Source organism: Hevea brasiliensis, chromosome 9, assembly GCF_030052815.1.
Source record: "Hevea brasiliensis isolate MT/VB/25A 57/8 chromosome 9, ASM3005281v1, whole genome shotgun sequence".
NCBI lineage: Eukaryota > Viridiplantae > Streptophyta > Magnoliopsida > Malpighiales > Euphorbiaceae > Hevea > Hevea brasiliensis.
The window spans coordinates 18,063,406-18,089,554 of record NC_079501.1 but is presented as its reverse complement, the minus strand read 5'-3'; the positions used below and the strand labels follow the sequence as shown (position 1 = coordinate 18,089,554).

The following is a 26,149-nucleotide window of genomic DNA, read 5'->3' as shown; positions in this document are numbered from 1 at the left end:
TGTTTGCCATTATGCATGGTATTAGAGTTCGTTACGAGCCGGTTTTAATTTGGTTTTAAATTGAGATTGATGATTTTGATTTGTGAAAGAAAATTATCTTAAATCAGAATTGCGTGTCAAATTTTCATGATTTCAATTGCAGTAATTTCGGTTTAATGAAGATTACGATATTCTAATAGTTGATTTACTAAATTTATTTCCTTAAAACTTCAAATCAATTGAACTATCATTTTAATTCAATCCCATTCAAGGTTAAATGAGAAGAGAAAACTGAGCCAAACCTTGAAAGTGCGCGGTTCTCGACCAATTTGGAACCGTTGACAAGTTGGTTAACAGTCTTGGACTCGGATTGAACCGGTCCCGGCCGGTTCCAATCAAACCAGCCCGGCCGTTAAATACGGTACCGTTTCATTTGTCTGACTAGAAGAAACCCTTCTCAAAAGTCTGCTACCCAGTCTAGTATACTGGCACTGACTTTCACCCTTGTCTATTTCTCTCTCTCTCATCACTGAGCTCTCTGGTTCAACGAACAATAGCCCTAGCCGCAATCAATACTCAATCCCCACCAGCCTATGGACGAGCAAATCATCTGATCATTGCATGTCTGATTCTTCCATTTTCCGAGGTATCCGCAATGCCATTTTTCCATAATTTGTTGAAAAGAAAGTCTCAATCACAGCTAAGCATTTTTAATTTCCAACTCACAACAATATGCAATAATTGTGTGCCACAGACGTAGAGTATTTATGGAGTCCAGCGTTTGCTAATATTCAAACATTCTTGGATTGAACTATAACGGATATGCCCGATATGGAATCTCAAGATTCAACTGTTTCACGAGCTGAAGAAATCAAAGTTCTTGCTAATGAAGCTTTTAAAGGTTTGCTGCTTCGGTTCTTTTGCTCCTTTAGTTTGAAGTTTAAATCTTGCAAGCTATTTCTATGTTGGTCTGTGAATAGAAACAGTTTCTGTATTTCTCATGCTGTTTGTTTGAATTATGTATTATTCTTGTCAATCTTTTGCTTTTCAGCCTATAAGTTTGGTCAGGCCATTGATCTGTATACGCAAGCGATTGAATTAAATGGCCAGAATGCTTTTTACTGGGCTAATCGTGCTTTTGCACATACAAAATTGGAGGAGTATGGTTGTGCAATACAGGATGCTTCAAAGGCTATTGAAATTGATCCTAAATATTCGAAGGCATGCATTGCTTGCTGAGATTTTTCTGATTTCGCTTGTGATTTGCTGTGCTTTTGTCTTCATAGTTTTATGAATTGCAGGGTTATTACAGACGAGGTGCTGCTTTTCTTGCTATGGGAAAATTCAAAGAAGCACTAAGGGACTTCCAACAGGTGATTATGATTTTGTGGGCTTTTGTTTAGTGTTGGTTAACTGGAGAGAAGATATTTGTTTCATTATCTTTGTTGTCTTTTTCATCATGTGGGGGCCCTTGTAAGTTTGCGACTTGGTGTGTCATGTATGAAACTTGTTGCTTGAATTGTTAAGAGTTTTTATTGCTTCTTTACTCTTCCAAGAATTTTTAGCTAAGTAGCTATACATTGGATGTACTTGGTCACCTTTTTTTTAGCTATATATTACATGTAATGCATTTTATTGGTTTTGAATTTAATCTTGTTTAAGTGAGGTGGGTTAAATTATGAACTCTGCATAGGATAGGACCATCTCACCTGCTGAACCACTTCAATTCATTTGCTTGTGCCTACTGTTGATATACTCTACTGATCATCTGCTTTGGTTTTATATCTTGAATTCAATTTCTGTAGCTTATTATTGGCCTATTGATGTTAGAAGTTCTAAGCTATTAGGAGGATGATATCTAGTTCCTCGTTAACAATACCTATGTTATTATGATCATTCCTGTGCTATTCTACATTCATGATCCTTATCAGGGGGTGCTTTCTGAACCATCAGCTTATTTTACAAGCCAAACCTATCGGTTCATTTTGAATAATATTTAAACTGAAACTGAACATTTTTTTTTTATATAATTAATCCATTAACTGGTTAACTGAATTTCTGGTTAAAAACTGAATTTAAATCATGGTAAGAGTAGTAATTCATAAAACTGTAAGTTGTAAAACACAATCAAAATAAAACCTAGAAATTTTGAATAAAGAATTTGTCTGCATTTAAAAGTAAACCTAAATCATCTACCCACATCCCCAAACTTAATCAACAAGCCCCAATCAAATTTATTCGAATTTTCAATGAACTATTCAGAAATTGAAATCAAAACACTAGTTTACATCCAAATATGTAATTTCTTGTACCAGAATCATAGGAAATAAAAAATAAACAAAATTTATCTTATTCAAAAAGATTGAACCAAAAAAAAAAAATCACAGCTTGATTGATGATTGATGGCAATGAAAGTGACCAATGAGAGATTTGGAAGAGTGAAGGAGAACTGAGAAGAGAACAATAGACTATGAAAAAGGCAGAATAGGTTGATGGTGAGTAGTAGCATGATTTTTGGTGATTCTTAGCTTAATTGGTGATGATTGCTAGCTTGGTCTGTTATACATTCGGATTGATGAGAGATTGTAGAGAGAGGTCAGAAGAGAACTACAGTGTAAGTGAAAATGGTAAGGAAAGAGAATAGTTTAGTCGTTGGAGAATTAAGGTTAATTATCTTTAGAATTAAAATAATATTATTATATGTGTAATTATATTATATATAATATATAATAATATTGGTTGATTAACCAAACTATTTTTTTTAAGTACATAAAACTGAAATTGAACTGAAAAACTGAAACAAAAACAGTTGGAGTGGTTAAATGGGTTTTTTGGTTCAGGTTTTAGTCTTCTCATTTTTATTTTTGTTCAGGCCTTATCCTTATTCAATTTATAACTTTAATGTGTACAGCTACCTCTTTCCTCTGATTTCATAAATTTGTTATCCAAAAATGTGTTGTGTTTTTGCCTGTGACTTGGCTCGGCTATTTGAAAATTCTCATCTTAGTTATGCTCATTTTATTAACTTGTTACTCCTTTGCTGAGCAGTCATTATCATAGAGCATAGCTGGTCTAAATGTGATTACATAAAATTAACCTATCAAACTAATAGAGATTTTATAGTCTCATAGCATTTGAGCTGTGCTTCTCTTTTTCAAAAACCCTGCCATTGCATTTGCATAAGTCACAATTAGGTTTATGATATTTATTTTTCGGATAGTTTTGCCAAACAAAAAATGGAGGATTTTGGCATAGGACTTGACGTAATTGAATTCTAGAAAAACACTGAAGAAAAGAAAACTATAAGGATATAAACTCTTAGTTCATCAATTAGGGTATTAACTATCAAAACTACCATGAGTTGAGGGTAATAGGTTATCATGTCATAAAGAGTGGAACTACAATAGAAGATGGTAACTGACTGATGCAATGTATTCTTGTCTATGCTCTATAGGCATAGTCCAAGTCCTAAGCATGACCAAAGCCTATATTGGAGAGGACCTATTCATAATCATTATTTTCCTTTAGGCATTTAATATAAGGAAATAATTGATTTTATATTTTTTGTAGGCCCTTTACACAATTGTCTGTTTTATTTTTCTTTATGAGGATTTAGCCACAACAGGCATAATTGGTTTCTGTTGAATTAAAAAATTCTGGCGGTGAGAACCTAGGATTGTACATCAATGACATGATAATGTCATAAAATGGTAAACCCACTGTGCATGCCCTATCCTGTAATTAACTCACAACTGGGCACTGTTCTGGAAAAGCGGACAATAATGTTCAGTGCACTTGTTTTGTTCTGATGAGATTTAGGTAATATCTACTCTCCAGAAAGAAATAGTGGTGCTTGACTGGTTGGTAAGCATGACTGAAAGGATTATGTCAGCACATATTGACAAGGCCAGATACTTGTTGCTTTTCTCAGGATCTCGATCACTGAACTTACAAGGGATGGTAGTTGCTCCCTAAAGATGGCCCATCTTTCTTAGGTATGTGGTAGGTTGTTCAGCCCACTGGAGCAGCTCAGATGGTATAGAGAAGGGCTGATTTAGGACCACTGGGGAACTGTGGGGGGCTGAACTTGAGCTTCTTGTGTGCCACTGCGGTTCTGACTCCTGGCCTTCCTCTGTTCTTAGAAATGGCTGGAGGCATCTACTGTATCCCTGTTGGGTCTGGCTTACATTTTTTTGTCAGAAATGTGTAATAATGATTTTTCTTTTTGTTTATTTAGTGATTATAATTGAATTTTAAGTTTGGTGGACCTCCCTTATTATGTTGCACTCCAGTTTTTATGTATTTAGAATTTTAGGTAGATGAATGCTAGTTTTGATGAAACTAATGGGGTTTTAATGTGGCATTAACATATGAAGTCAGAATATTGCCATGTTCTTCAGACTGCAGACATTTTGCTTAGATTTTCATATTGATAAAAGCTTTGTAAAAGCTGGCTTAAATTGTCTTGGTCCCTCAGATACCCTTACAAAACCCCGAATTTCCATTGTATATTTTCAAAAGTCATGCCAAAATGGTACAGAGTACAAATTGAATGGATTTCTTGTTTTTTTCTACTCAATGGATTGCGGAGAAAAAACCTTCTATTCTCAGAGAAGGTCTTGAGTAGGGATGTGAATATCTTATAATTTCTCAATAAATTGTAGGACAAATGACCAACAAAATTAATTGATACAATTAAAAGAATCTACTAAAACTTCCATCTATTAGGATTTTGTACCTTTTTTAAATATGATTTTCTTAATTACTTGTTACACTTTGTGTGCTCATTTTCATTATTTTAGCTTATTATTCTGGGCAGCAGGTCCCTTGTCTTAGTAAGATGTGAAGGTATTTGGTATATTTCAGTAAAAAAAGTATGCTGTGGTATGCCAGTACTTGATGCTTATATATCATATGCTTAATTTTAGGTCAAGAAAATCTGTCCAAATGATCCTGATGCTATCAAGAAATTAAAGGAATGTGAGAAGGCTGTAATGAAGCTTAAGTTTGAAGAAGCAATTGCTGCACCGGAGTCTGAAAGGCGCTCAGTAGCTGATTCTATTGATTTTCAGTCTATAGGTACTGATTCTCTGTGCTGACTTCTACTTGTGTGTCTTTAGTATCTCTTCTGCTTCTTTTTTCGTTTTTTTTTTTTGTGCCTTCCCTCTCTCTCTGGGTAAAGCTCATTCGCTGTCATTGAGTTGAACTTATCACTAATGCACATATTTGTCATTTTGTCACTTATGAATAATTTAACTTTAATTTATGTAACAATAAAACCATTGGAACCTAGTTCGGGCAAGATTCTTGCCAAAATTGTGACCTCGCATCCATATTGGAATTCATTAATGTATTTTGGAGTCTAATACTCTAAATGAGCTAGCTAAACATTTTGTTTCTGTTTTCTTTTCTTTCTTTCTTTTTTTTTTTTGTTTTTTTTCCTTTTTTTGCTTTTTCCATATTTGGGTAGTTGAGAAAATTTAGGAAGGTGAACAAAATTTAAAATTTTCTGTGTTTGGTTTGTTACTATTTAGAATATGATGATGAAAATAGAAATTGATTGAGTTTTCACTTAATTTGATGGGTCAGCTGGCTTATACATAGATCTGAGGGCAATGAGAAAGACAGAGTTGAGAGGGAGAGAAAATAGACATAAAATATTTAGCAACTCACTAATACTATGGAGTGTATTAAAAAATTCCATCACGAATGCTAAGTCAACATTCTGGCAAGGATTTACTTGGAATTAGATAATTTAGATCCCAATGATTTTATGGTTATAAAAATTGGAAAAATTATTTATTGTCTCAAATTGAAGTTTAGTGACAATATATGCATTAGTGACTAGTAATGGCGAGTGAAATTTACCCCTCTCTCCCTCCCTCTTTTCCTGTCATTAGTGGTCATTTGGTGATGTTAAAACATTTTAATATAATGGGGAATGTGTTAAAACACATATTCCAAAGGAAAGACATATGAACCCTTATTTTGATTCTTCAATGGCTTCGCTGGTTTTGGTTGTAAAGCTTGCTAATTATATCATATAGAGACTTGTTAGTGTGTGTAGCATTTGTAAGCAATGCTTGATGGCATAATGTCCAAGAGAACATTATGCATACTGAGAGGGTTATTGACATTAGGCATACTGAGAGGGTTAAAGAGAGATGGACTGCCTTTAGGGCCCCATTCTAAGCCTACCAAGCCAAAACTTCTAAATCATCCCACAAATCTGAAACTATTTCTAAAATCTTGTCACTAATTTCAGAATTAATTTGATGCACAGGTAGTTCTTGACATTTAACTGCAGTTATTGATTTATTATTTTGAATAAAAGACCTATAGACGTGTTAATTCATATATGTAATATATGAATAATATAAATATGAATTTCTGGTCAATTTCATGCATCTACTACAATTTATAGTGATTTCTTTTTTTTTTTTTTTGTGGGCTGGGCAAGTGGATCAACTCTCTCTCAATTTAAATTTATTTTAAAAGAAGAATCTCTGTCCTTCCGAAGTTCTGGACATTGTAGGTTTTTTGATCTTGATATGCTTTGTTTTGTATTGATTCTCCTGCTCCTTTGTTGTCACTGAGCTATTTATATAGCCTTGATTCATGTACGTAACTTCTATAGGTTGTTGCATGCTATCAAGGGGTTGTCGGTGAATGGATCTTCTTATTTGCCTCAAGAAGGTTTATTATTTATTGCAGAATGTCACGATAACATTTGTTTTTGTTTTATAATTATTATGACAGTAATCATTATTCATTATCAAATAAACTTTAATTAGAAATCATGGCAAATTTAAATTAGCAATAATAATAAATTTAGATATTTATTGTTGGGTATTCTTTTCTTTTATTTATGGAATTTACTCTGGAGAAAACAATTTTGCATGCATTAGGATGTTCAATTGAGCATTATAATTTTTTTTTCTTCAGCTTTCAATTTCTTCTTCTCCCTGCTCTATTCTTCCTCTTTTCTTCTCCCTGTCTTTTTGCTTTCCTGGTTTCTCTGGACTTTGAAATCCCTGAGCCTTTTTTATTTCCCAAGCTCTATTTTCTTTTCTCTCCATTATTGATCTGCATTACATTTTTAAGGCTATTTGGCATTTGCTTCATTTTATTTGATTAGTTGAGGTGTTTGCTGAAGATCAAGAGCTATTAGCTGAAGTGTTATAGTAGTAAGACTTGGGTCTAGTTGGAGCTTTTCTGTGGACCCAAATTTATTTTATTTGGTTCCAAAAAATCTGGACTTGAAACTGCCAATCTATTGCTCATTCCTCTCAGCTGAACCCAACATAAGATTGTATGAGTTGGGTTTGTTGTTTGGTCAAGCAGCAAAATCACCTGCAGTTTTCTTCTTTTTAAACTAACCTTCAAATCATGAGATAAGTAGTAAAAAAATCTCATAAAAAGGGTGAGAAAAAATACTCTCATATATATAAGGAGATGAAAAAGAAAAAGAAGTCATCTTTACTAGGAAATGAGAGAGGGTGAAGAACTAAGAGATTTTCTGTGGTTGCTCTTAATTAGAGGCTTGAATAGAAAGTTAAGTTTCCCACTTCCCTGTATATCCTTAGCCGCTTGAGTATCCATATTTTCACCTATAAGAGACAATTGTATTTTCAGTGAAATGGAGATGAAAAGCATAAAAACTTCCTTATGCAAATCTATCTACCCACTCTAAAACTATTTAGCGTACCAGCTTTAGTGGCTCTCACCAATGTTGTGCACAAGGACTTATTTTAAAAGGATGAATAGAAGGAGAAAGAGGATCTCCTTGCCATGAACCACTAGTAGCTGAAAAATATCTTGTTGCCATTTGTGATGGCAGAGTATCTGGCTGAAAAATTATACACTTCCTCATTCATTTTTTTTCATTTAACTAAAGTCCAGCCTTCAAAATGTATATTGTAAGTGGTCTTGATGTCTAATTTCAAATAATATTGGTTCCCTTCATTGGAATGAGAAAAACATTGAGAATTTGTATTCCCTTCACAGAGCATGCTGACTTGTTCCCACTAAACACTGTCATTTTGTTTGATAGACTGTGTGAGCTCTATGTAAAGAATGAGATGCTACATCAAACCCACTTATCACCAAACTTCATTGATGGCAATCACTAGAGCCTACCTTTTACAAACAGTACCCACAAGGCTAATGGGCTTATAGTCTGTTATATCTCTTGCCCAGCCTTGCTTAGGGATATCAAAGTATCATTCAAACCAGAAACAAAATTTTCATTCTCAAAAAGTTATCTGAATAACGTTGAAGCTTCTTCTTGGCATCCTAATATTTTTAAACATCATCATACCATCAGGACACAGGGCTTTGATCTGTTTCAAGTGCTCTATTTTTCCCCTTCATTTTTTCTTTACTTGAAAAAGTTTTTGTGGTTAATTAGTATGGATTTTCATTTTATTCTGATTTTGGTGAATGAGATTCTTTTGGACACCAATTTCTCTGAAGGTTATAAGATTAAAAGTTTCTAATCCTCTTTGGCCTCCCAAGGCACTACATGATGGGGTCACTTGGAGCATGGTGATTCTTCTCAAAGTGTCTTCATTAAGTTCAGATGCTTCATATTCAATTCCAATGCTCCATCTACTTAATGAGTGAGGTTATTGCTGATTGTTGATCATGTCAGGGTTAAGTTTCATCTTTGCTTGGTTTGAATTTTGGAGCAGGTCCAAGATAATATATTTTATATCTGCCTAAGTTTGATCAATATTAAAGTATGATTTTATTTATTGCTGTGTTTATTTTCTCCTAGTCAGATTTATACTCATGGTAAGTATTAATTATAAATTTCTACATTATCGTCATAGGGACTGGCCCCAGTTCATCATCTGTGCCCACCCAAGTGGGCATAGCACCAGTAGCAGCGACAGTTTTGGCGGCAGCTGTGATTTTGGTGGGAAGGGAAACAGCTGCAATGGTGGTGGCAGTAGTGATGGTGATACTGGTGGTCTTAGGGGCATGTTGGTGGGGTGGCTGGAGGGGTAGTGGTGTTTTTAGAAAGTCACAAATACTTGACCTAGGTTTGAGCTGAGGGTTAATAAATGTTATGGTCACAATCCTTTTTCGTAACCTAAATGTTGCTTTAAACATGCATTTCTATTTGACAATAACATTTGCCTTTATTTCGTAATCCCCTGAAGCTTGTTCTTGCACCATGCCAATTCATTTAATTGTCAAACAAAAAACGTAAATGAAAATAAGTAATAAATATAAATGGATAAGAAAGAGTAGATGTAAATTAGTTATTCTAGAAAATTTCTGAGATCTGAATATTCTGCCTCATTGGTATTGTGTTCTGTTAAAAACTCTGGAGGGGAATACGCTTCTAGCTTGTAGACTAGTCCTATGCCTTCTTTTGTACGGATGACTTTGCTGCCTGCATCTTTCTCTCCTAAACACCAACCCATTCCCCTCCCTTCCACACACCCACACCGGGCCCCCCGCCGCCGCCCCCCCCCCCCCCCCCCTTCTTTTCACATTAATTGTTTATTTGCTATAGTCTATCTTTTTGGGTACGAGAAGAAACTTACTCCTGTACATTAATAAAATCAATTTTCTTTTGCTATCCTAGATGTGGAGCCACATTATTCGGGTGCTAGGATAGAGGGAGACACTGTTACTTTGAATTTTGTCAAGAAAATGATGAATGACTTCAAGAATCAAAAGTGCTTACACAAACGGTATGATTAGCAAAGATAATCATGAACTTGGTTTATGCCATTTGGTTGATCTAATGCTGTTGCTATGTATGTTGTGGCAATGTTTTAGATATGCATTCCAGATAGTGTTACAAACAAGAGAAATGTTACGAGCTCTGCCTTCTCTGGTTGATATAAATATTCCTGATGGGAAGCATTTCACTGTTTGTGGAGATGTACATGGTCAGGTAATCACATTACATCTGTCATGCACTTGCAGAATTGGACCTTCAAACTCAATATGATACTTCTTTAGAATCTAAGTGTAATTATCAACTTCTTGCCTACATTTTTTATGTGTGAATGAAACGCACTTAATGGGTGAAGAGAGGCGTTATCCATAATTTAATAAATTGTTGAGGTGAGCCTAAAATATAGTATTTGGATTTTGGATTGCCAAATGAGAATATAACTGCTAACTACCTCTAGTGTATTAGCCTATTAGGTGAGGAGAGAGAGCATTTAATGGATATGATTCATGGCATACCATAGCTAAATCTGACTTTTGATGTTGTTCTTTTAATTTCAATAATACCCAATGACAATTCTTAAATGGCAACATATTATCCTATAAGGCCTTGAAGAATTCTTTCAATAAATTCTGTCTGCTGCATGTTTTAGTTTGAAGCTTCGTCCTTCTTTAACTGTCTTCTGTCATTTTTCATTTTGATATTAAAGCCAAAAGATAGCAAGATTTGTATTGACGCATGGTGGAGGATGAGATACAATGCGGTCATGGGTGTATGATTTCAATGATTTGAAGAAGATGAAATGGAAACTTCTTTTGTTTCTGATCTTAAAGATGCGTTCTTGTCATGCCTAATAAGAGACAGAAGATTAGATGCACGTGTCCATGCTTTAATTATCAATTCATTATTGCTACATTTGTTGCTTTTTTACTTGAATGTCTTGTTGGTCCAAGCTATTCATTATTGATTATCTTTTGTTGTTTTTCTGCCTCATCCTATGGGATTTAATCCTGCTTTGTGATGCTTGCAGTTCTATGATCTGTTAAATATTTTTGAGCTGAATGGTCTTCCCTCTGAAGAGAATCCATATCTGTTCAATGGTGATTTTGTCGATAGGGGATCATTTTCTGTGGAGGTCATCCTCACATTGTTTGCATTTAAGTGCATGTGTCCATCAGGTTTATCCTCTTTGGTTATTTAACAAACATTTTGTTTAATTAATCCTTTTCTGTAATGATGTATTATTATTATCATCAAGTTTTATTTTTGTCATTTTTCCAGTTGTTCTTGCTATTATTATTCTTAATATTATTATATCTTGTTTCAACATTAAAAAGTCATGTGTTCTTTTGTTGTTTCCTTATGCTTTTAATTGCTAGTAAAGTAATTCCATTTTCATGTTCAGTATACTTACCCATTTCTAAAACTTTCAGCCATATATCTTTCTAGAGGAAATCATGAAAGCAAGAGTATGAACAAGATATATGGTTTTGAGGGTGAGGTCAGGTCGAAATTGAGCGAGACATTTGTGGAACTCTTTGCAGAAGTCTTTTGTTGTTTGCCTTTGGCTCACGTAATAAATGATAAGGTATTTGTAGTTCATGGAGGTCTTTTTAGTGTTGATGGGGTGAAGCTATCTGACATTAGAGCCATTGATCGGTTTTGTGAGCCCCCTGAGGAAGGTAAGCCGCATCTATTTATTTATTCCTTAAATTAATGTTTTTGTGTTCTTTGGATCCTCTTGCCATTATGTCACTTTTTATTTTATCTTGACATCTATCAATGTTGACAGCTATTAGCCCAATCCAGTCATCTCAAGTTTCTAAAATGATTCTGATTAGTGAGGTGCACATATGTTGAGACAATTGAATTTTGTCATTGATTGCTCAGTGTGGCAAACTGATTTTTATTGTTGTTGCGGGAATGCTTCCCCTCGATGATTTATGAGATACTTTGGTCATTATTTCTGGAATGTGGGTGTGTGGATTCAATTAATAGTAGTTTTCATTCACTTCTATCTTTTGTAGCCTTTTGTTGGCTATCTTTTTGCGCTGAGGAGGTTTATCAACATACCATGCAAGCTTTATTCTTGCATATTTTTATTAATATGCTATGTGCCTATGTTAAGTACTTTTGTGCTTGATATTATGTTATTATAATTTAGTCCCTGTAGTTTGACATGATTAATGAGTTCGTTCCTGTGCTTTGATTTGAATCCATTAATGAATTAGTTCCTCCGTCGACATGATTAATGAGTTCGTTCCTGTGCTTTGATTTGAATCCATTAATGAATTAGTTCCTCCGTCCAAGAAGATACACTTTTTCAGTTATATACACATGAAAAGACCTTATTGCCCTTAGTTAAGTGACTATTTAGTAATTGGGGTTTGACAAAATTAATATATAATTTTTTTAAAAAGAAATTTTCAACGAAAATATTTTCAAAAAATGTTTTTTAACAAAATTAATTTCAAAGAAAATTATTTCTCAAAAAATTTATTTTGAAGAATAAAATTTTCCAAGAAATTTCTAAAAGAACAAATTTTAATATGTATAAATTTCGCCTTTGAGCATGCATGTATAAAAGAGTTCTAAAAGTGAACAGAGGACTAAAGTGTTAATGGAATTAAATTTCAAGGACTGACTAAATCGGTTTGAAAAATACAGGGACTGAGTCATTGATTTTGTCAAAACTCATGGACTAAATAATAATTTACCTTAGGTTATATGAAGAAAGGCAGTTAAAAGTGTTCTATAAGGTGTTCCTTGTGCGGTGTCTAGGAAGTTCTGGTGTAAATAGCTGGATATTATTGAAGACACCAGTTACGTAGTAGCATATATATCTGAAGGGAAAAAGTAAATGAAAAATTTTCAGAATTTCATATTTTTTCCTCATTCATTGTGGCAAAGTTAACATTTTCATTTGCCAACAACATTTCTTCTTTCCAGCCTCCTTTATACATCCTTGTTAAGAGAATTTGGTTTAGTTGTATCATTTTTTTCCTGGAGTCACTGCTATAACGACTGAAAATGTTATAGGCATTACACAGTTCATTGTTTTCGCCGATACTGGGTGAGTTGACTCCTACTTTATGACTTTTTATCTTCAAGATCCTCGTTTGGTAAAGTAAATGAAAAATTTTCAGGATTTCATATTTTTTCCTCATTCATTGTGGTAAAGTTAACATTTTCATTTGCCAACAACATTTCTTCTTTTCTGCCTCGTTTATCCATCCTTGTTAAGAGAGTTTGGTTTAGTTGTATCATTTTTTTCCTGGAGTCACTGCTATAACAAGTGAGAATGTTATAGGCATGACATGGTCACTGCTATAATGACATGAAATGTTATGGGAATGACATGGTTCATTGTTTTCACAGATACTGAGTGAGTTGACTCCTACTTTATGACCTTTTATCTTCAAGATCCTCTTTTTTTTTTTTTTTTTCAACCCACTACATGCTATGCCATTAGTTTAGATGAAACTTTAATTATAATTTAAATGGCATACTGAATTTATGTATATAAGGGGAGATGCAGGTTTTTTTCCTGATGTCTTGATAAAGTTTTTGAAATATTTGATCATTAGTTTTTGCAATGTATGTGTTTTGTTCTTACACTTCATCTGATTTTCAATAGGGTTGATGTGTGAATTGCTATGGAGTGATCCACAACCTTACCCAGGAAGAGGTCCTAGCAAGAGGGGTGTTGGCCTTTCTTTTGGTGTGGATGTGACCGAAAAATTTTTGCTGGAAAATAATCTAGGTAGTGATCTTCGAGCATCATGACTATTATTGTTTTTTATGTTGGTCTCTTCTAATGCATTACTCATTTGCACAACTGACAGATTTAGTTGTACGATCTCACGAAGTAAAGGATGAAGGCTATGAGATTGAGCATGATGGGAAACTTATTACTGTTTTCTCTGCCCCAAATTATTGCGATCAGGTAATCAAATTTTGACACTCTTTTCTAAAAGTGTTGGGAATAGATTATAAAAACTTTACCATTGCAATTTGAGTTTTGTTTTTAGTTGTAACAAGAAATTTTGAGCTTGGCACGAATGTATACAAAAGGATTTGTAGGATTTGTGGAATTTGTAGGATTTTTAATACAATACTCATGTTGATTACCCTGCTCTGCTCTGCCATAATTTGTAGGATTTGTTTCTCAAGTTTCATTTTGTTTTCTGTACATCACTGTACCCTCAATTCCTTATTCTTTTAAAGGAATTAAAAATTCCAGTATTACTGGGAGTGCATCATTTTATTTTGTATCTAGAAAGTAAACTGCTTATCATTTATCCTAGCCATTTCAATACATCTTGGAGCACACACGGTTATGGTAATATCGCTTGTCTTGAATTTTGCTTGTATTTTGCGCTTTTCAGATGGGTAATAAGGGTGCTTTTATGCAATTTGAAGCCCCCGAGTTGAAACCAAATATTGTTACGTTCTCAGCAGTGGTCAGTAGTCTTTTCTTTTAACAAATTCTTTTGTTCTTTTCCCTTCTCTTTTTTAAGATAACAAGGTTTTTTTAGCATTTTTGTTTGACTGGATATGTGTTTGTGGAATGTGAAAATGATGCGACTCCAATTTTTTCACCCTCTTTTTTGTATTCAATTTGCAGCCTCATCCTGACGTTAAGCCCATGGCATATGCCAACAACTTCCTTCGAATGTTCTCATAGTTTGTACCCCTGGAATGGCCAGTCTTGTATTATTCTTTGCCATAAGATAGCTCTATGCCAGATTGCTAGCGGTTTCAGATAGCTCTATGCCAGATTGCTAGCTGTTTCAGATAGCTCTATGCCAGATTGCTAGCTGTTTCAGGAGGCAACTGGAGAGGAGCTGGTAGCCTGGTTCATGTTTGACAAATTCAGCATTTTATGTTTCGTTTTAAATTTTCATTTCAAGTCAGTTCAGTTGTAGGTGCAAAACATGCTTGGCATGAATGTTGGTGCCTTTTGTAAAATCTATCAACCTTTTCTTCTCTTATTTAGTTCATTGCTTCATGTTTGTTCATTCGTAATATTCTGCTTGGTCCCCTTCAGTGAAAGATTCATGGCAGTGCAAAGTTCATAGTAATTAGTAAACATCCTGGTCCTGATACCCCTGGTACCGATTAAAATTGGATCGAAACCGAAATCAAGAGATCATTAGGGGACCCAATTCTTGTCCTCTAAATTTTGAACCAAATCGGTTCGAAACTGACCATTCATGATGCCGTGTTGAATTACTTGATTTCATGCCAACAAGATTGTAGATAATGAAACGAAAATACCTACTGAAAATGGTATAATGAAATCTAATTTAATGTGAATTTTTCTCAAGTTATTAGCAAAATGATTCCGTTAAATATTTAGTAAATAGATCGAAAAAAAACTCAAAGGAAAAACATAAAAATTAGTAACCTGTGACCGAAGGCGTATAATAATAATAATAATAATAATAATACCTGCTCTGGATGCCAAACGACCTCTCGTTTTTCTCCATCTCAAGCATGAGGGCTTTCTTTGTAAATTTTCACAATAGCCACCCCACTTATTCATAAATCTGATACTCGTGCAGGTACGACACCGTCGTTTTAGGGTTATCCTATCTCAGATATCTGGTTTTCATGGTTTGGGAATTCGAATCGTCGTTTTGCTAATTCCTCTCTCGTTTTTCTGTTCAGACTTCAGAGGTTAGTTTATCTACTCTCTCCTTGCCTACCTTTTTGCCGTATCATTTCAGTACTTTTATTGTTTGTCTAATATCACGCCTGTGTTTGGTTTCTCAGAAAACCACCGGAAAATTTAAGGGAAAGAAAAGGAACGAAAGGAAAACATAAAATATTTTTAATTTCTGTTATAGTTTATAATCTACCATCAGAAAGCTGGCGGTTTTTTATTTTTTGCAGAGTTTATATTAAATAAATGAACTTTTGGGTCTCTGAATTCATTTTTTATTGTTGAGAAAATGTAACTTTTTTCCCTGGAGAATCCTTAACGGAAGTACTTTCCGGCAGAATTTTAAATTGTTCAGTGATTTAGACTTTTTGTCTTGAATTCTTGAAGCTCAACGTCAACCAACCAATTGGTGGAAGTATGGGTACTGGTTTGGTTTCTTTTCTGGATTTCTTATTGTTAGATCTATTATGGTGGTTCATTTCAGCTTAGGTATCGGGTATAGGTATATACACAATAATATTATTAGTTAACCTGAAAATTTTTGCTAGTGTAAATATCTTAATTATAGAAGTAGATATGTTGCTCTATAATTTGCTAAACTACAAATTAAAAATAAAAATTAAGAAAAACCATCCAAATTTATATAATTCAGCTTGCCTGGAGAGATCAGAACGGCAAAGATTGTGGAGAAGTTGAATGGAAAATTTCTCATATCAATTTTGAGTTTCGAATGACATGTATTCGTTAATTTCATTGCAATGGAGCTGAATTGGCAAATATGATTTGTTGTGGAAAATCAAATTTTAGAATGTGAAAGTTAATTTTCTGTCTTGTACTATTACAAATTTTAATGTGGAACTTGATCATTTTTTCAACTATAATTATAATAATAATGGAAGAAAGACTTTTTCTTCAAAGTATGCATATCATTATAATGGAAAAAAAGACTTTCTTCCAGGGGGATGAAATGTTTTGACATGCATATACACGTATATCTACTAGAATATATTCGTCAATTATTTTCGAACTGACAGTTCCTTTGTTCTTGTTTTTGAGTTTTCCTTAGTAGCAGTCATGGAAACTGGTGTAAACAGTTCTGGACCAGCTGATGGTTCTGTATCGCTAATGGACCAAAATGCAACCAATCCTGGGCCAATTGATGCTTCTGTACTTTATGACCAAGAAAACCATGTCTCCTCGGCAGTATGGGATGGGCAGGTGCAGTTTGCTGTTAAACAAATTATCCCCCTTCTTTTTGATAGTGATGATCATTCATAATTTCGTTATAACATGTTATAGGAGCGTGGTGTGCTTAGATGTCATGAGCACACTTCAAAGTTGGGTGAATGGAGGCTTACACAACGACAAATTGAGTTGGTGGAGAAGGCTGGGTTTGGATATTTAAGAAGGTTTCCTTCTATTAGCCTAGACAATCCACTCATTTCTGCTCTTGTTGAGAGATGGAGGAAAGAAACAAACACCTTTCACTTGAGGGTTGGAGAAATGACAATAACCCTTGAAGATGTTGCATTGTTGCTTGGGTTAGCAATTGATGGAGAACCTGTCCTAGGTGTAACATATACTTCGTGCAAGTCAGTCTGTGAAAAGTTTCTGGGAAGGGTCCCTGATACTGGGTACATGAGTGGCGGAATGGTAAAACTAAGTTGGTTGAAGGAGTACTTCTCCCAGTGTCCTGACGATTCACCACTGGAAGAGATTGAGCGCCACACACGTGCTTACCTTTTGTACCTTGTGGGAAGTACAATCTTTTCAACTACTACTGGGAACAAAGTCCCTATCATGTACCTCCCACTGTTTGACGATTTTGAAAAGGCAGGAAAGTATGCATGGGGTGCTGCAGCATTGGCTTTTTTGTATAGAGCACTTGGTAGAGCATCTCTTAAATCTCAAAGTACAATCAGCGGTTGTTTGACACTACTACAGGTTTGTTACATTGGCCTTTTCTTCTTTACTTTTTAATGGAGGAAATATCTTAAAGGGGGCTGGCAAGAGCTATGTTGATATCAACAGGGGTTAATATACCTCGTCAGACTTTGAATTAAGTAGGTAAACATAATACTGTGAGGTAAAGTTTTAGAGGCTTTGCCTAAATTGACCATGCTATTATTATTGAAAAACACGATAGAACTGAGGACAAGGGCTATTTGTACTTGTAAGAAGAAAGCCGATTTGAAACCCACTGGAAAACAGTAAATTTGGCAGTCAAAATTTAAGTATCAGACCCTAAACCTATAAACTAAAGTTAGGGTTTTTCTAATTGAGATCAAGCATCAAACCTATTGATCTAAGCACTACTTGGGGACTTTGGAGACCTATTTGATTGGATTGAACTCTTCACATTTGGGTCCTCACACTATGTTGAACTGATGACATATTGGGCGCTCAGAAAGGCAGGCACTTATTTCTACTTCTGCTTGTCTTTTATGGATATATTTGTTAGAGGTACAGATATATAGATTCCCCCCTCATAAGGCATAAGATCTAACATTTTTCCCCCATGTTTTGATCACTACACTAGTATACCATTCACTGTTACTTGTTATTGAGGAAATGAGGTTCTATAATGGAAGTAAAAGAATGCAAGTATTTATAGCCTTACCTTGTTGCTGATTTTTTTTTTCCAATATTCTCGAATCATCTCTATGTGGTGTGGCTACCAAAAATTAATTCAAGTTTGTGCTAAAATTTGGAAGATAAAGTAGAACAAAAAATGAACTTTATACTACCTTTTGCTACCTAACTGGGATTTAGAAGTTTAACTTGCTGGAATTATGCTTTATTTCTGTATTGATTATTTAGTTGGTTCTGAGGAGAGAGGTTATGGTCTATGCAAATGCTGACTGTAAAATATATGTAAAAAAGGAACAAACTCATAAATATCAGCATACATTTTTGGTGCCATTATTTCTAAAATTTCTGAAGTAGAAAGTAACATGTGAAAGTACATGTGAAAGTATCTTTTGTCATGGTGATGTGTAATTAAATAATTCCCATTGTAAAGGTAAGTTATTCTGTAGACCTCTTGGTCTGGGTGGCTAGTGGGTTGATCCATAAAGTAACTGATATCTTTCTATCTTGATAGTGTTGGATAGAATGTTGACATGGATCATTTATTGTTCTTTGCAGTGTTGGAGTTACTTTCACCTTAATATTGGCCGACCAAATTTTTACCAAGAGCCAGTCCGTGATTGTTTCCCATTTGTACATTGGTGGAAGGGAAAACAAAGTGCTGCAACAGTGAAACGGGACATAATATTTTATCGTAAGGCATTGGACTCCCTAAAACCATGTGATGTGAGTTTTCTTATTGTTCAATATAAATTCTCTTTAGTGTCTAATCAGAAAATAATACTACTTTGTATTATGGCTGATACATATTACTCTACTTTTAAGTTCATGAGCTGTTGCAACTTGCAATGCAGGTGGAGTGGGTTCCTTACAATAATTTGGACAGTAATTTAATTCCAAAAAGTGTCAGAAGTAGTTTGATTCTTGGGAGATCAAAGACAATGTTGATCTGCTTCGACAAGGCAGAAAGACACCTCCCTGATCGTTGCTTAAGGCAAATTGGCATGCTTCAAGGAATCCCAAAAGATGTGGATCATTGGGAGAGAAAGAGCCGTGGAGTTGACAGTGGGATAGACCTGTCGGGGAAAATGGAATCAGAGCTTAGTGAATGGTCAGCCCGTAAACTCCACATTGTGCAAGATGATGGTGGCAGAGTTGATGAAAGAGAATACATGCACTGGTATTCAAGAATTACACGTAAATTTGTAGGAAGGCCAGTGTCTCCCTTGCCTCAGTTTCAGAGAACAGTAAAGTTCAGAACCAAAAAGAAGAGAATGGTAATTCTAAGCCTCTTTTATTGATCTTTACTAATTATTTCAACTAAAATTAATGAGTATCTTCTACTGTTTTTCTTCAAACCTTTTACAGAATGCTGGTTTAAGAGATATTGCACATTTAGCAGATACATTCTTAACCGAAGGGTTGGATCCCATGCAAATTGACTCTATAACCAGGATCAGGTCTATTGCACATGATTGTTTAGGGGACCATATCGCAGATGAAACAGTAATTTCAGTCAATTCACAGATAGGAGACCTCGTTGAAGATACAACCGTAGTTGCAACGACTTCACAGAAAGAAGACCATGATGGAAATGCAACCATAGTTGCAGCCACTTCACAGAAAGAAGACCATGATGGAGATGCAACCATAGTTGCAGTCACTTCACAAAATGAAATTGGCAAAAGAAAAAGGGAAAAGGAACGTGTAAGAAGGAACACCAAGGGTAAACGTAAGAGGAAGGATGATTCAGTACAATATTATACTGCTAGGGAGGTTGAGCCAATTCAATTTTACGCTACACCATTCAGGGCTGATCCGATGCATTTATGTTGTCATTGTCGTGTTATTAGTCACATTGATCATTCATCCATTAAATTTGGCAAAAGAGTGAAGAAAAAGGATAAAGCAAGAAAGAAGTTGAGCAAGAAGACAAACCGGAAACGCAAGAGGAAGGATGATAGAGCGCAATGTGATGCAGCTGGTGAGGATGCCCTGTCTCAATTTCACAGTGCAGCTACCAAGGATAATCAGATTCAATTATCTCCTGTTGATAGCAAGGATGATCAACAGCAGCTAGTTCTTGCAGATGGTGAGGTTGAAGGTTTGCAGCCACATCATGCTGATGGTGAGCTTGATCATTCTGAACCAAGTCATGCTGCTGTTGAAGGTGAGCGATCAGAGACTAACCATGCAGCTTCTGAAGGTAAAGCAGCAGAGTCCAGTAATGCAGCAGATAAGGTTGTTGACCCAAATGGTGGTGACATAGCCCATGAAATTAATGACTTGAATCTTTCTCCTGTTGCTGGTGAGAGTCTTCCACAAACAGCAAAAGTTGAAGGAGAGGTTGTTCCAGGGACATCTGTTGAAACTGGGAAGGATGTTGCACAGCAGAATGATATTAAAAGTTGCAGTGTTGAATGAAGGTATTGTCATGAAGAATGAATGAATCTTTGCAAATTAAGTCATCAAGAGTTGCTTTCGGAATTTGCAATTTTCCTGCACAATTTGATTCTTAATTCATCAATTTTCTTGTCTACTTTGGATTGCCTAAAATTTATACCTATAATTGCAGGAAAGCCTGGGTGATCTCTGCACAAAGGTAAATGAGGTTATCGTGTGTATTTATGATCTCAAGTTTCTCTACTATTTGGCCTCTTGAAAATGGCCATGGTATGCTCTGTTTTCCGATTTCTTGTTTAGTTTTTTAGTTGTTGCTTATTGAATCAGTTCTATTAATGTAGGGGGAAAATTAGAAGTTTGTCATTTTCATGTACTTTTTGTTCAATTTTAATCCCCTAGGTTGCATCTCCCAAATGAGGTTTCTGATCTCTTAGTTATAAACCCTTTTTTTTTTTCTATAATATTAAAGAAAAGGGTTAATTGCCTTTAGATTAATAGCTTGATCAAATGAATACAAATCTTAAAATTTAAAAATTTCCAATATTTTTATATTTTCATTAATGATATGGGTAGGTCATCTAAGTTTCTTTATTTAAATATAAATTTAGTAAAAGAAATGAGGAGTATGATATATAGATAACTAGCCCATTCCCCACCTACACACGAAACACATAAACACTCAATAGGAGATGCTCTTTACAGTATACTTGGTGATGTTAGAAAGCCAAAATTATTTTTACGAAAAAAATCATTTTAGATATTGTTAAAAAAAAATTTTTTAATTATTTTTTATTTTAATATTTTTATAATTAAAATTTATTAAATTTAATTTTAAATTAGTTATTAATATTCTCTAATTAATATTTTTTTAACAGTAATTTCAAACAAATCCTAAACCTTAATACTGTAGCTGCACGCTCTTGTAACCCATCACATATGGCCCAGTCCACCCTCTTCCGGTGCTAGTCTGGCCTGCTGTAAATTATCATGAGTCTCCAGCGCGCTGATCTCTCCTACCCAATTGCTACTCAATCCTAAAACTCTATAAATTTATAAAAACTTGCATAAATTTGAATCAGGTCAGTCTGTTATAAATTCATATATATTCCTTTCCTGAAAAATTCTTCTTTGCATATCGTTTGAAATGGCTTTATGCAAGAATTCAAATTAAATTAAAAATGATAGAATTTATTCGAATTTTATTATTTAAAATAATTGATAAATGATGTGAATGTATATATATGGTTTTTTATTTTGCCTTTATTTATAAAGAGATAAATATAATTTAAAATAAGGTTGTTTTGAATTTTTAATAAAAGACTTTATTTGTATTTGAAAAGTCTAAAAATGAAATAATTAAATTCTATATGATTAATTCTTATATTTGGAAAATTTTAAATTACTAAAATTTAATTATTTTAGTTAAAAAGATTTATTTTGAAAGAAAGGAATTTATATAAGAACGACATAATTTCATAAAAAATTAATTTATTTAACAAAATTTTCTATTAAACACAAATACTCATTTCACTTATGTTATTGTTTTATAAATAAAGATGAAATAGGAAAATAACTACGTTTATTTCATTAATTATTCTAAATAACATAATTTAAATGAATTATATTGTTTTAAAATTTATTCCATATGAAATAACTTTCTCATAAAATCAATTTGATAGAAAAGGGATATCTCAATTTTAGTTTATCATTTGGCTTTGCTTTGTCTTCCATTTCCATGATTTTGCATATAGTCTTGTTTATCAACGAAGGAAGGAGTTTATGAGAAATCTGCATTTTATGAACAAAATTTCACAGGAATTTAACACCATCGGCTCATGTCTGTTGTCTGATAAAGTGAAACATGCTCCCAACGCACATCTCTCTTCCTCTCCAAAATCATGTCCATCTTTTGACCCTACCTTGGCTTCACATTCTCACTCAAATGTCATGACCCCACTCATAAAGTCACTACCCACCCATCCTATCAATCACATCTCTCTCTCTCTCTCTCTCTCTCTCTCTCTCATGGTTGGTCTCTCTCACGCATCAAATTAAACTGCTCACTTCTAAAACCACCCAAGCAACTGCTGCACCTGACCACTACACCTCTTCCATACCTCTTCACAATGTTTTGCAGTTGCTTTACCCTTTCACCTTCAGTTCCCACTATGTTTCTTCTTCTGCTTCCCTTCTTTCTCTCTCCTCTTCCTTCTGTCTCCATCACCCATGCAAGGAAACAACCGCCAGCACCAGCCCCTAATAAGAGTCTCCTGTCAACCAACGACATGCTTCACTCGGAGGCTGAGACCCTTTTCAGGATCATGGACTCCTTGTCCTCTGATCAATCCTGGAGAACTTCTTACCCCAACCCTTGTAAGTCTGACTCACTTTGGCCTGGAATTGAGTGCCGATTAGGACCAGATAACCACTTCCATGTCTCGAGGCTTGATTTTGGTACTCGTCCAAATCCAACATGCAAGAGCACTGCTACATTTCCTAACCAAATCTTTGCTCTTCCTTTTCTTCAATCTGTTTTCTTCTTGAATTGTTTCACTCACACCAAAACCCTTCTCTCTGTTCCTCCAAATAGACTGTCAAATTCTTCGCTTCAGCAACTTAGTCTTAGATCAAACCCAGCGCTTGTTGGTCCAATCCCACCTCAAATTTCCTTCCTAAAGTCCTTACAAATCCTCACATTGTCACAAAATCGCCTTTCTGGGCCTATTCCGGTTGGGATTTTTAGGTTGAGCTCCTTGATACACCTTGATTTGAGCTATAATATTCTCACAGGTGCTATACCAATTGGATTGGGTAATCTTAGAAACCTAGTGGGCCTTGATCTAAGCTATAATTCGCTTACTGGCACAATTCCAGGCACTATCGGCCAACTGGGTTTGCTTCAGAAACTTGATTTGAGTTCAAATTCGCTTAATGGTCGTATTCCTGATACCATAGAGAAGCTCAGTTCATTGGCTTTCATGGCTTTGAGTAACAACAGATTCAGTGGAAATTTTCCAGCCGGATTGTCAAAGTTACAAAGCTTGCAGTATTTTATCATGGATGACAATCCAATAAGTATTCCTTTGCCAGTAGGGTTCGGTAAGCTAGTGAAACTACAAGAGCTAAGGCTTGCCAATTCGGGGTATTCAGGCACTATTCCACCCAGCTTTTCTCTGTTGATGAATCTAAGCACATTGTCTCTTCAGAACAACAGATTGATAGGTGAAATTCCGGCAGGTTTTGCCAGTCTCTCTCACATTTATCACTTGAATCTTAGCAGAAACTTGTTGGGAGGAGTTGTGCCTTTCGATGCAAGTTTCTTGAAGAGGCTAGGAAGGAATTTGGACCTAAGTGGTAATCCAGGCCTATGTTTGAGTCCAACTGAAGCATATAATGTCAAGATTGAAGTTGGAGTTGGTGTCTGTGAAACCAGCAAGAATAGCTCTTTGATCAGGAAATCTGAAGCTTATCACGGGTTCTCCAAACCATTCTTTCTATTTGGTGGTCTTCTTGTTCTTGTATTGCACCCAATACTGTTTTAGTGATTTTAGTATCATATTAATCACTTCTCTAAATTAAAATTGCGGGTTTTCTTTAGCTTCTTATTTTGTTTTATTTTATTTTCTGGTAGTTCATATAAAAATTAGTAATGGCATTTGATCTGTTAGAATTTGATAAAGGCTTTCCAGGCTTTGTTTGCAATAGGTTATTCCAGGCTCTGCTAACTTCAACAGAAAATTAAGGTTCTTCTGCTATTCTGGGTTGCCAATATTTAGCAGAGAAGCCTCTACATGTGGCTATAATCAGGAACATACTGAGCATTTCAATATTCAGTTTGACGGTATTCTACTCCCAAAGAGTTTGCCAAATTTTATGCCATCTTTAGCCACTGTAGAAATTACAGACTGAACCATTAAATTAGAAAGTTGATGTGCTCATAAAGTTTAATCACTCATGCTTCAGCTATGAGATATTGGCACTTCTAAAAATTTCAATAAGGGCATGCTAGAATAAAAATCTGACATTGTCTCTGAAGGCATCTACTTCAATCCCAGATTGTTACTACATTTGTTGTCACAATAATCATATTTGCTGCACAGAACGTGGCCTAATTGGTTGTTGTGGTCCGTTGTCTTGGAGGGATTTCAGAATTGAGCATATGACTGTGATGCAAAACTGGGATGGAATGGTAGGAGAACCAAAGTTTTAAATTATTTATAATAAATAAAATAAATTTGGGATAATAATTTTAGATGAGACTTATGTTTTGCAACTTGTCTTTATTGGGAAATGTTTAAGAAATATATATATATATATATATATATATATATATATATATATATACTTAGGCTTTATTTTCACTACATGATGAAATTTAATTGTGAGTTTTTTTTTTTTGTCAAGAAATTGTGAGGTTCAGTAGTAAAAAGAAAAGACATGAAATTATTGTTCTGAATTTGAAGAAGGCCCCATCCAAAAAGCATTTTTACAACAAAGACTGATTGAGAATACTACCCCACAGCTTGAGGACAAATTTTAAAAATGAAGCTCAGAGGAACAAATAAAAAGGAAGATATCAATGTAATTATTATATAATTAAATTAAAAAATTCTTTGATTTTTTTAAAAATATATTACAAATACCTTGTAGGTCACTGAATTTGACTTAATTCTATTCATATTGAAGAGACTTTAAGATAAAACACTTTTAATAAATATTTTTTTATTACAAAAATTAAATACTCAACTTTATTTAAGATATATAAAATCTTTTATTATTCATATCAATCTTCCATTAAGACTTTAATAAAATTTAGAAATGCTTTATTTAAAAAAAAAAAAGTAAGTATTAAGATGGAAAAAGAAAACAAAAAGGAAGTGGGGTTTAAGGGTACAAGCAAAAGCAGGCAGGAGTGTTTGATGAAACAAGACCACAAGGGGACAGACTCACAAGGACACTACACTACTCACCTAGAGTCTAGAGTAAGACATGAATGTCTCAGTTCTCACTGCTCTTTTTCCCTTGCATTTCAAAATACTTTTTAACCTTTGCAAACAGTGATTTTCAGTGCACTTTTTAATTGCTCAATTGCTTTGCTCTTTCATTTTCAATTTGCATATTCTGTCTTAATATTGTGATATTTACTTTAAAAAAAAATTATATATATAATTTAAATGTAAAATTGAAGGAGGAGTAGTAAATATCCACTTAAAATTTAGTACTATCATTGTCAATCCCTCCCCACCCTCTCAGGGCGATGGGCAACCATTTTGAAAAGAACCAAACGGGAAACTTCCCCTTTCAAAGAAAACAACAACCAAGTAGAACCCAAACCCAGAAAGCCCACGAGGCCAGCCACTTCCCGCCCACCCCTAATGGAGTGGGAGAGTGAAAAACAAGGAAATAAATGTCAGTTGTCACACCAAACTACTATTTCTCACGCTTCTTCTCTGCAGACCTCATCAATGGGGGTCTTCACACTTTGTCGACTAGCCAATATTTGCCAACCTTACCCATTCACCGAAGCCTGGCCTGTCACTCCACACTTTGACCCCAACTGGGTTACTTTCACATTTTGGGCTAACATCTTTTTCAACATATGTATATATAATTAATAAATTTTAATTTAATAATATTAAAATTATTTTTTATTAATTTAATTCTAATTAATATTTAAACTCAGAATTTTATAATTTTACAGTAGTATGCCACAAGTCAGAGCCTTACGTGGTAACGCAGTGCCACACGTACGTACAAGCATTACGCCGCTGTTTCCCTCTTTACTTTCATTCCATTTTGAGACAAAATGCCCCTAT

At 34.6% G+C, this 26,149-nt stretch overlaps 3 protein-coding genes across 8 annotated transcripts; all 3 read left to right on the top strand.

Moving 5' to 3' along the window:
• Positions 1-434: 434 nt before the first annotated feature.
• On the top strand, positions 435-14,684 carry LOC110658980 (serine/threonine-protein phosphatase 5). 3 transcript variants are annotated; one of them, XR_009151291.1, is made up of 15 exons: positions 435-625; positions 734-880; positions 1,031-1,200; positions 1,281-1,352; positions 4,908-5,058; positions 8,814-9,026; positions 9,578-9,686; positions 9,775-9,892; positions 10,704-10,851; positions 11,107-11,355; positions 13,311-13,436; positions 13,519-13,619; positions 14,062-14,136; positions 14,301-14,470; positions 14,503-14,684. XR_009151291.1 is itself a non-coding variant. In XM_021816781.2 (14 exons), exons 2-14 carry the CDS (start codon positions 802-804, stop codon positions 14,358-14,360), a joined length of 1,671 nt encoding a protein of 556 aa, XP_021672473.1. In that variant the 5' UTR covers positions 435-625; positions 734-801; the 3' UTR covers positions 14,361-14,684. The 3 variants fall into 3 exon arrangements, 2 of the variants coding, with proteins under 2 accessions (XP_021672473.1, XP_021672476.1); XM_021816781.2 differs by having other exon boundaries at positions 14,301-14,684; XM_021816784.2 differs by lacking the exon at positions 8,814-9,026 and having other exon boundaries at positions 14,301-14,684.
• A 501-nt stretch (positions 14,685-15,185) lies between these two features.
• Positions 15,186-20,696, top strand: LOC110659019 (protein MAIN-LIKE 2). 4 transcript variants are annotated; one of them, XM_058153250.1, is made up of 7 exons: positions 15,400-15,762; positions 16,408-16,559; positions 16,641-17,285; positions 18,489-18,656; positions 18,785-19,207; positions 19,299-20,356; positions 20,506-20,696. In XM_058153250.1, exons 1-6 carry the CDS (start codon positions 15,759-15,761, stop codon positions 20,352-20,354), a joined length of 2,448 nt encoding a protein of 815 aa, XP_058009233.1. In that variant the 5' UTR covers positions 15,400-15,758; the 3' UTR covers positions 20,355-20,356; positions 20,506-20,696. The 4 variants fall into 4 exon arrangements, with proteins under 4 accessions (XP_058009236.1, XP_058009234.1, XP_058009233.1 ...); XM_058153253.1 differs by lacking the exon at positions 15,400-15,762 and adding an exon at positions 15,186-15,355 and having other exon boundaries at positions 16,398-16,559; positions 19,299-20,696; XM_058153251.1 differs by lacking the exon at positions 15,400-15,762 and adding an exon at positions 15,187-15,355 and having other exon boundaries at positions 19,299-20,696.
• A 1,306-nt stretch (positions 20,697-22,002) lies between these two features.
• Positions 22,003-23,930, top strand: LOC110658977 (receptor like protein 29-like). The gene has a single exon (XM_058153248.1). It carries the CDS (start codon positions 22,460-22,462, stop codon positions 23,873-23,875), a length of 1,416 nt encoding a protein of 471 aa, XP_058009231.1. The 5' UTR covers positions 22,003-22,459; the 3' UTR covers positions 23,876-23,930.
• Positions 23,931-26,149: the final 2,219 nt, after the last annotated feature.